This window comes from Elephas maximus, chromosome 16, assembly GCF_024166365.1.
Source record: "Elephas maximus indicus isolate mEleMax1 chromosome 16, mEleMax1 primary haplotype, whole genome shotgun sequence".
Classification (NCBI taxonomy): domain Eukaryota; kingdom Metazoa; phylum Chordata; class Mammalia; order Proboscidea; family Elephantidae; genus Elephas; species Elephas maximus.
In genome coordinates, this window is record NC_064834.1 from 55,739,420 (window position 1) to 55,750,238 (window position 10,819).

Genomic DNA, 10,819 nt, shown 5'->3' on the forward strand with positions numbered 1-10,819 from the left:
CCTCTGAGTAGAGTCCAACTTACATCCACCCCCAGCCCCATGTGTTACAGAGTAGAACTGCTCCATCAAGTTTTCTTCCCTGTAATCTGACTCTAGGTTAATATAGTTATCACTGAGTAAGCATATATTAATTTCTTAGGGCTACTGTAACAAAATACCACAAACTGGGTGGCTTAAAACAACAGAAATGTATTCTTTCACAGTTCTGGAGGTTAGAAATCTGAAATCAAGATGTTGACAGGGCCTTGCTCCCTCTGAAGTCTCTAGGAAAGAACCCTTCCTTGCCTTTTCTAGCTTCTGGTGACTCCCGGCAATCCTTGGTGTTCTTGGCTTATAGCTGCATCATTCCAGTCTCTGCCCGCATCATCACACGACATTCTTCTCTATGGGTCCTCACACAGCCCACACTAGTTAGTGGATTTAGGACCTACTCTAATCTAATATGACTCATTGTAACTAAGTACATCTGCAAAGACCCTATTTCAAAAAAAAGGCATATTCTAAGGTTCCAGGAAGACATGCATTTTGGAAGGATCCTATTCAACCCGGTACAGAGCATAATCATTTACTCAGTCTGTATTCCCCAAATAGACCTTTTTTAGTATCTTGTAAATCTAGAAAAGTGATACTTGTAATCTCTCCTGAGGCCTTCCACTCTAGATCTGTTAACGCTTCTTTCCTGTCCTGCAGCTGTGTGGACCACACCCCAACACTTAAGCTCTGGATGGCAGCCATGAAGCAGGACCCCACAGTATGTGCTCTTCTCATAGATAAGAGCACTTTCCTGGGCTTCTTGAAACTCTATTTTCAGAACAGCCCTGATGCCTTTGACTACGGGTTAACTTGTTGAGCCTCACAGTCCACCCCTTCGCCATCCAAAATTCCCAAGCATGCTGTGATTCTGCATTGGGGATTGCCTTGGGGGTCAGTCAATCTCTGTTCATTTTCTTTGAGGTTCCCAATAAAAAAGGAAATATATTCTTTCTGATAATCATTTGTCTGACTCCTCTAGCCTATAGTTTCTAAAGATTCTTTAGAAAGTGCCCAGTGCTAATCTGAGCACATTTTGGGAGCCCTTTATCCCAGTTTGTCCTCCAGATTTTTGGTGCTGGTTGTGATGTTGAGGTCCAGGGCCTACGTCTCACTGATGTTTGTCATACAGATTAACACCCTACAAAGACCTCCCTTGTGAAATAAAGGCAGTAGAAGACGGAGAAGGAAGACGAAAACCCTCTAATTCCAAATGTTCTCCATTTGGCAAATGAAAACTGCCGTCCACGTGGGCGTGTATGATTCTCATCCTCATTCAAACTTTGGCAGTGGGCCCAGGAGACACCAAGGGTCTTATGACTGGAAAGAATTCCAAAGCAGGAAAGGAAACTCCAGTTTATCACCCTGCACCGAATACGTCAGAATTTTGACTGGTGCTGTCAGGGCTCAGGATGTTTCACAAAATGCTCTATAGCAGACATCCTGCTTTTAAAAAATACGTGCCCCCAGCCCAGTCAAGGGCAGAGGTCACTCTGTTGGATTTGTGTCACACACTGTTGAGTGTCTCAAATTGTCCCCACAAATGCCTCTGGTTGCCTGTTGGATACTAGACATGGGTCATGTGGGAGTGTACAGGTGACAAGGGCATTGGCCGTGCCCACAGGAGTCCTGATTTCCCATTCATTTGGTAGGCTGCTGATGGTGGGGATCTAGTCTCCATCCAGAAATGGCCCCTCTGCCGGCTGGGCTAGGCAGTACTGCACCACTGAGGACAAAAGCCAAGAAGGGTAGAGAGTGGGGTGGCACGTGTTTTAGGCTGGGAGCTTCTATCACCTATAGGAGCAGGACCAAGTCTAGATAACCTCAGTGTCTAGATAATCATCAGCCCATGATCATTTCAGCTTTTTTTCAGTATGTCCTTCCCAGCCTGCCAGTCATACCAAGACATCAGGCAGGAGTGATGTTTTCAGTTGTCCGTTCTCACTGCCCCTGCCTCTGACTCAGCCCAAACCAGCCCGCTTCCTCCCCGCATCTCAGCCCAGCCCTGCCATCTGCTGGCTCTGGGTGTGTTTTGACCCATGTAAATGGTTACCCGGTGTTACTCCCTGCCAGTTGGACAGAAGCAAGCTTGCTTAGTGAGGTGGCCTGGTCTGGCAGAACGGGTGCCACGTGCTGGGGGTAGTGTGCTATGCCATCTGCTGAGGATGTGGCACCCTGTTGCCATGGCACTGAGCTAATGCAGAGTGAGGTATGTGAATCATTGTTTTCTGAGGATCGTTGTTAGAGAAGTGTCTCTGGGGCCTCTGATGAGCCTTTGCAGGTATAAATTCTGTGTGCTAGAGTGTTTAACATGGGATCAAAGTTGCTGTTGACACACCTGATGATGGCGTATCTCTGGGTGGCCAAAACCATAGATACTCTTTTTGGGACTCCACATACTTAACTAATTTAGAAAGCGTGCAGAACCAGAAAATGAAGGATGGAGAAAAGCAGTGGTGGGGAAAGTAAGGGGTACAGACTGGTGGCCCCCAGCCCACTTTGGGATTTGAGTGCCTTTCAGCCAGGTGGGCTCTCTGCAGTTTGCCAGGGGCCCCATCACTTACACTGCCTTATATCTCCTCCTTCTCACTCATTTATGTCATCTGTGACCCTCAAAAAGACCTGAGTCTCAACCTCTGGATGAAACTAGAAGGAGTTAGCCTGGAGAAAAGAACAAATGAGGCAATGAGAGCAGTGCTGCAAGAAGAGCTTGTAAAATACCTCTTCTTTTACTGGGCTGAGGGGAGGGCAGAAATAATTCACATAGGTTAAAAAAATACGATAATGCAAAAAAGAAAAAAAAAGGAAGTCCTCCATTATGCCCCAGAAATAACCACTTCTAACAGCTGGTGTTTATTTTACAAAAGCTTTTGAAACTTAAGGATTTCAGGTGAAAGCTGCTCTCTATTTCCTATAAAAAAAAATAGATTGGAAAAAGAGGAAATTAGTCTAAACCACAGCCTTCGAAGGAACCACATTGTACTAGATGCTGTTGTCATTAGAACTGGCCGTCATGGAAGCTGTGTGGATTTTCCTTCCTTGGAGGCTCAGAAATAGAACCCAGCCTGGACTGAGTCCAGTTACATCCTAACAGGGTGGTGGTAGCAGTAGGGACAGCTGGCAGCAGTGGGGGAGGATGGTGACTAAATGCTATTTGAAATTCCTTCTACTTCTAAGATTCTCTGATCTCAGGTAACAGAATCAGCTGTGTGTGTTAAAGTGGATTTACTCTACATTATAAGGTACAAGCTAGAGCTTTCCTTTCAACCCTGCAGGGACTGCCTACATGTGCCCCCCACATTGCCCCTTGGAGCTTTGGTGGTGGTGGTGGTGGTGGTGGTAGTGGTGGTAAGGGGGGAATCTCACCCTTCATTTCTCACCTTCATATCTCCCCTGGTTCATGTTTCCTTGTCAAAGTCATTAGCCTTCTTGATTGATAGAGGAGAGACTGTGCTGCTGTTCTGAGAACAAAGCTTGACTCCCTGTAGTTTATGTCAGCCTAGTTCCCATGTTATCTAAAATCTTCACAAACAGCCAGGTATCCAACCCAGGAGAGTTCTCATTGATTAGCCTGCAGGCCCCCTCTTACTCCCACATGCACTGAACACTGTGCCCACCCAGGAGACCCATTTCCATTCATCTCCATCTGTGAGTTCCTGGAAGGGTGGCCATTTGGTCCTTTCAGAACATTTCACTCACATCTGGGTTGTTCTAGCCCTTGCGTCTTTGTAAATGCCGTTTCCTCCCCTCTCTAATCTTCCTCAGAGCACCCTTCTGTTTTTTCTCAAACAGGCTTTTCTCTCACAAAGTTCAGATCATAACTCTTCTAGTGCAAATAGAGGCAGTGTGACATAGTGTGTAAGACCAGGGCTTCGTGGTTAGACACACCGGGCTCAAGTCCTGGCTCTGCCACTCTAATTAAATTCCTTGGGCAAGTTGCTTAAACTCTTTGAGCCTCAGTTTCTTATCTGTAAAATGGGATCCCTAAGAACCTATTTCATAGGGTTATTAGAGAACAATGAGGTAAGGCCTTAGCCCTGTGCCAGTGAATACTATCATGATGACGGTCTCGCTAATGATCAGACTGTGTTCTTTCTCCCGTCACTTTGTGGAAAAAGATGTCCAATGTTACATGCGGCTTGATTCATGATTTTGGAGTTGTTTTCTGGTTGTTTTGCGTGTGCGGACTTAATCTCAAATGACCTGGGAGCCCTTGGAAGCTGGAACTCTCGTCACTCCCCCTTCCCGGTTCCACCCACCCCAAGGCCTAGTTTAATACTGTGAATCATGAAATCTTGCAATATTGCTGGTGATAAAATAAATTCCCTTCTCCTACTCTGGAGGAGTCGTCAGAACCTCACTTCTCCGCTCTTTTGGAGCAGTTTATTTCCTTCTGAGGGTTAATATGCAAGGCAGCTGAAATGCCCATGGGCCTGACCCTGTCACGAGGCAGCTGGGGTACTGAATGGACCACAAAAACTCCCCAGGACGTGGATGCTGCTGGCTCATGGAAAGGTTGATTACACAGGGGCTCTACAGAGAAGAACTGTGGGGTACTCTGCTCTGTCATTTCCTGCCAAGGATCCACCATGAGCATGAATGCCCTCACAGACAGCAAAGGTCCTCAGCCCACTTTGTCATTAGCGGATAGCCTCCCTCCAGCGGGCATGGCTGAATGGCAACAGTCAGCTCCCTGGGTTAGAGAGGAAAGAGACATTTCTGGCCTGTCCTGGGCCAAGGCAGGCTCCATGCCTGCACCGGCCACCAAGGGGACCCTGAGCAGCAGGAGTAGACTCTGTCCCAGCTCCTGAGGAGCAGCAGGACTAGGCAGGGCCTGGGAATGAGGGAGATGGATGTCTGTTAGCAGGAACCTCGGCCTTTGCTAAATCTGAGTTTATGCTTCCCAACCTGTAGACTACATGAATTATGCTCGGGGGCTTAGAAAATCTCTCAAAGGATGTGTGTGTGCACGTGTCTCTGTGTGTTTCTACTTACTATATCCCAGGAACTTTATGTATTATTTATACCTCAGAGCTTTATGAGCTAATTCCTAACAACTCCCATTTAACAGATGGGTAAACTGAGGTTTGGAGATAAAGTAACTTGCCCAAATGTCATATAGCCAGTAATGGCTACAGTAGTGAATGCTGACTCCAGAGCCTGTGCCCTTAGCACCCCTCTGCCTCCTTATGGCCCAGCACTACCCTCACCCTCTGCCCTTCCCTGCCTTCCTCTTGTGCTTTCCCCTCTAGAATATCAAGAATAGTGTCTCACTTAACTCTGCACCTGGAACAGTGCCTGGTATACAGCAATGATGAAGTGTTTCTGGATGAGCACATGCATGTATATGTGATTGGGTGAATGAACGAACTGAATGAATGGATTGTGGACCTTAGAAGCCTGACTCTTTCCAGGGAGCCCCTCGTGAAGATAGCTGTCACAGTCTTTTGCCCCCGCTGTGCTGCCCAAAACAGACGCCTGTGTCTCCAGAAAGCTGGGAATGTCCTCCTGGATATACTCGTTCTAACTGTTGTTGCTATGGCAACTGCTGGTCTAAGCTCTGGCTGTCTTCTGTGAAGAAACTAGAGGAGCAGAGAGGTGAGAAGGGTCAAGGCAAGAGACCCCACTGATTTCCTCAAAATGAGGAAACAGTTCCTGGAGGGCCAAGGTTGAGGAAGCCCCCACGGAAGACAGACTCAAACGTGGTCAAGTGTGGAAGGAGGTACTCATGAGAAGCCTCACCACCACTGGAGAGAAAAGCCAGGAAGTAGGAATCTGGCTGGAAGGAGCCCTCCTAAGGGCAAGGGTAATAAGCACTGCCATTTTTTGTTGATGAGCTTATAATTTGTCAGGCCCCAAGCTAAGTGCTTCACATGTACTGTTTCATTTAATCTTCTTGATGGCTCTATGAGGTGGGCAGTATTATTCCCATTTTATAGTTGATGAAACTGAGGCTCACAGAAATTGAGACTTGTCAAGTTAGGACACGACACAGCTGATGTTGAACACAGAGCCCAAGCTCCCTCCCTATGCTATTTTACTATTTCTGGTGTCTCATTTTACACTCTCTCCTGCCGTCTCTTTGCACCTGCTTTGTCATGGGAGAAGTCTGGGTACCTAGTGGGCAGGACCTCACACGTAGCAGTCACATAGGTGGACATAGGGCAAGGGGTCCACTCTTATTTTTCTCTGGATTATTGAACATCCAGGCTGAACAAGTTGGCTGCTTGAAGTCTTGTCTCGTTCTGGATGCGTGGAGCTTCAGTAGCTTCCCTGCCTGGTCAGATTATAAAATGTGGTAAGAAGGAAATGAATGTGTGGAGACGGCTTCTTAGAAAACAGCAAAGCTGTGGATATTAAGAGAGCTGAACATCACCAGGGCCTCTGGCCTTCAGTCTGGCTGTACTTAAGACCCCTGCTGTAGTCTGGGTTGGTCCTGATTCCTGGAGTAGGGAGCATGTATGGGCTGACTAGTTGTCCTTGGCTCAGTGGTCTTGGGGCAGATCTGGGGGTTCCAGATCCCTAGGAAGGGGCTGATTCAGCGTTAGCTATGCCTTTTGGAAGAGACTCAAGGCCACGGTCAGGCCTTGGGGGTCCAACCACTGTCTCAGGAGACCTTCGGTCTAGCATAGCTCAGTCCACTCACCAGCAATAGGGAAGCAAGGAAGCTGTGGGGGCTGTGAGTCATCTCTGGCCAGTTGGGACCGCAGGCTTGTGAGAAGTGAGAGTAACTGGGTCCTTGCTTGTGCTTTCTATTTTAAACAAGAGTTACCCTAAGAAAAACCTAAAATATCACTGTTCAGCAGGTTTTAAAGAAACAGATTGGGCCAGATTCTTCCAAATCTCCTACCTCACCCCTGTCCTACAAATCTCACGTACTCTTTGAAGATCTACCTTTTCCCATCAAGAAGACAAGAAATGTCTTCCTCGTCATTGAACGTCTCTGAGGTTTGTGTGGTTCTCTTGGAGGGAGATAATTTGTTGTTGACAGTTTTGTTTTCAGGCTTCTTTGTGGGGCTGCAGAGGAACATCAAAGGGATGGAAAATGCCATTTTCACCTATAAAGCTGGGGCCCCACATCGTGCAGGAAGAAATAAACCCGCCCTAGGCTCAGATGAATAGAGCACAAACATTTGAGAGACAGAATGACAGTTGTGTTGATTTGACTTTCTTTTGGGAGGCTCTTCACATTTTCCCCCGTGTAAGGGAGTTAAATCTGGTACAGCTCAAACTCAAAGCTTATCTGGCTGTTCTCACACTGTCCTCACAAGGCATCAGATACACACAGTTTCACTTTCAATTACTTACTTTCATTGATCTCTGGCTTTTTAGTGGCCATAGTCTTGTCTTCCTAGTAGACTCGGCCCTTGTCTCATTACACTTCTGTCCACTACATAGTGCCTGACTCAGGGCAGAGCACATGCTTCGCTAGGTACTTGGTTAAAATGCCTTTTCCTCATCTTGAGTCATGATGACTCAATACTTCTTTTTATGATAAGATGCTCAGTGGTGAATCTGTAGACAGCAAGTTGGTGAGTACCACACCAGTACCAGTTGCCACCGAGTTGATTGCAACTGATGATGACCCATGTGTGTCAGAGTACAGTTGTGCTCCAGAGGGTTTTCAATGGCTGATTTTTGGAAAGTATATCACCAAGCTTTTCTTCTGAAGTACCTCTGGGTGGGCTGGAATTGCCAACCTTTCAGTTAGCAGCCTAGCATGTTAACCATTTCCAACACCAAGGGACTCCTTGGTGAGTAGGGACTATAACAATTACCAGGAGAGGAAGGATCACTTCAAAACAGGTTGTGTGCACAGAGATGTGCACTGTAGTGTTGACCATAATAGCAAAAAAGTGGAGACAACGTAAGTGTTCTTGATTCTTGGAGTAGGGGTCACGTATGGGGAGTTGTTGTGTGCCTCTGAGTTGATTCCGACTCATAGTGACCCTATAGGACAGAGTAGAACTGCCCTATAGGGTTTCCAAGGAGTGGCTGGTGGATTTGAGCTGCCGATTTTTTGGTTAGCAGCCTGAGCTCTTAACCAGTTGCCACCAGGGCTCCATGGGGAGGAGAAGTTGGACCATTTAGGGTACGTGTGTACAATGAGATATTAAGCAACTATTTTAATGAATAAGGCAGAACTAAATGTCCAAAAAAAGGTGTCCAATTAAAGATAGTGCGATGCTATTTATGTAAAAAAAAAAAAAAAAGGGGGAGGATGTGAACATGCACACACGATATATCTATCTGTGGAATAATTTTGGAAGGATACATCACGAATTTAATATTGGTTATCTCTGGGGAGTGGACTGAGAAGTCAGGAGTGGGAGTTTTTATCTTTTACTTAAATTTTGTCACTGCTTTAATTTTTTTTTAACATGAGTGTATTATTTTTATTAAAAAAAAAAAAACCTAGTTAAATAAGTTATCTTTGGATTGCAATGGGAAGAGTTAACTCTAAACAATTCCCCTTCCAGAGTGGGGGCAGGAGGCAAGGTGGAGGAGGGTGCCGTGGGTCGGGGATGAGGTGACTTGAAGGCATCCATTTCCCTTCACCATGTGTTCTTGGCTCTCTCCTCGCTGACCCCTGGCCAAACCAAACGACCTTCCAGCTCTGTCCATGAAGCGGAGATTAGACGGAGCATGAGAATGTTCTGAATCATAGCCCTCAGAGTGACTTATGTTCGGACTTCTTGGACAGTCACTGACCACTGCCACAATTGCCACCAAGCCCCCTTTGGAGGCCGGCCATATACCCAGCAGCACCCAACACAGCGCTGACCACGTAGTTAAGGACTCCGTAGTTTGGGGGCCAATCAGGTTACTGTCTCACTCAAAAATTGCCAATGGCTCACCACTGCTTACTGTATGAAGTCCAAATGTATTGCAGTTTAGCGTTCAAGGCTTTCTGTGGTTCCGCCTCACTCTACCCTTCCAACCTTATTTACTGATTTCTCAGTATACACCAGCACTGCCTGGGTTCAAAGCCTGGATTTGCTGCCTATCAATGTGACCTTGCACATGCCACTTAACCATCCCGTGCCTCCATTTCCTCATCTGGAAAACAGGGAGGACAGTAAGGGCATCCACTTCGTAGGGCTGACATGGGGATTAGATATTTATGAATGTTCGTAGAAAGGTACCTGGCATGTAGCAGTGCTCCTTAAATGCTGCCTACTTCGGTTTTCCTACTTCCCCACCCTTATTCCATGGCTCTGGCTGGAATGCTTGTTGTGGTCAAAGGCCTATCCATCTTTCAGAGCCTGTATCAGGCAGCACTCCCACTATCAGGCCTTCCCTAATTGCCCTCCGATATCAGTGGTTCTCAGACTTTCAGAATCACCTGGGTAACTTGGCAAAATGCAGATCCCTGTGCCCAAGTCCTAGAGGTGTGGCCCAGGAACCTGCACCCGGGTGATACTGACCTGAGGGCCACACTTGGAGAAACAGGCCTTACCTTGGCTTCCTCTTTGAGCCCACCAGCACTGTGTTTTGCTTTCTCCTGGTGCTTTTTACAGGTAAGTAGCTGGGAACTGACCTTACTCTGCTCCTCCCAGGGTACAGGCTCGGTTCTTCCCGTTTTTCTATCTTCCATAACACCTCATGAATGTTAGGCTCCTGATAAATTCCCATGGACTATTAGTGACCCGGAAACCCTGGTGGTACAGTGGTTAAGAGCTACGGCTGCTAACCAAAAGGTCAACAGTTTGAATCCACCAGGCACTCCTTGGAAACTATAGGACAGTTCTATCCCGAGTCAGAATCAACGGCAATGTATATGATTAGTGACCTGCTAGAAAGAAACCCTCACCATCTTTTGCCTCCTCCACCCTCTCCTATTACTAGTGTGAGTGGGCACAGGTGAGGACACAGTGGTGTAGCTGATGCCACTTGGCCCATAGATCTCACACAGGCTCCTTGGCTTCTCCAAGGTACATCTTCCCTTAGCTATGTAGCGAGAGCAGTTCACTTGGGTTTTCTATTTGGAAAGGAAGTGAAAAGCCTTCCTCAATTAGGGGTGCCATCCATCACCTCAGAACCTCTACAAATGGAGCCTTACCTGGCCACCCCAAAGGTAGGTCCGAGCACTATGTAGGTCCGAGGTGGTGGCTGGGCATTTGACCAAGCCCTCCAGGTGATTCTGATGCTTGATTGGGAACTAGTCCCAGTTTCTCATTCCAGGCTGTACTTCAGACAGGCATGAAGTGGGGGCACGGGTGGCCTTTGAGGAGCTAGGACCCTCCCCCAGCCTAGCCAACCTCTGGATCTCGGGTCCAGCTGCTCATTTCACCCTTGGGAAGTTGTCGTTAGCTGCCGTAGAGTTGACCCTGACTCATGGCGACCTCACGTGTGCAGAGTAGAACTGCACTCCAGAGTGTCTCCAAGGCTGTGACCTTTTTCAAACAGAAAGGCCTATCCTTCAAGGAGCCTCTGGTGAGTTCCAGCCACCAACTTTTTGGCCTGCAGTTGAGCGCTTAACCATCTGTGTCACTTGAGGGCCTCCCTTGTCAAGAGGAACAGGGAATGCAGCCCCAAGGCGCTATGTACAGTAAGTGTGCAGACGCTGCGTAAAGTCAGGCACCCTTGGGAAGGAAAACAGACTCAGGAGAAAGGGGGCTGGGACTGTCCTAGTGGGAAAGGCCAAGGTACCCCGGGGGACTAAAACTCTTTCACTGAAAAGACAGTCTCTCCCCTCACTGACAGCTTCCATACTCTCTGGGAAATGAGGTCGTAAATGCTGGAGCCCACCCTCGAGACGGCTTTCAAAGGCTTCTTCTGGAACCCT

At 47.4% G+C, this 10,819-nt stretch overlaps 1 protein-coding gene across 2 annotated transcripts in view; it reads left to right on the forward strand.

The window, feature by feature from the left end:
- The window catches only part of CFAP58 (cilia and flagella associated protein 58), a 207,165-nt gene that overhangs the window by 36,685 nt on the left and 159,661 nt on the right, over nucleotides 1–10,819 (forward strand). The window contains exon 5 of one of the 2 annotated variants that reach the window (XM_049856124.1): nucleotides 691–3,418. The exons of the other annotated variant lie outside the window; for it this stretch is intronic. Within the exon in view, the coding sequence (XP_049712081.1) occupies nucleotides 691–850 (160 nt within the window). The 3' untranslated portion in view covers nucleotides 851–3,418. Of the gene's footprint in view, nucleotides 1–690; nucleotides 3,419–10,819 lie in introns of those variants that run through there. 2 annotated transcript variants of the gene reach the window in all.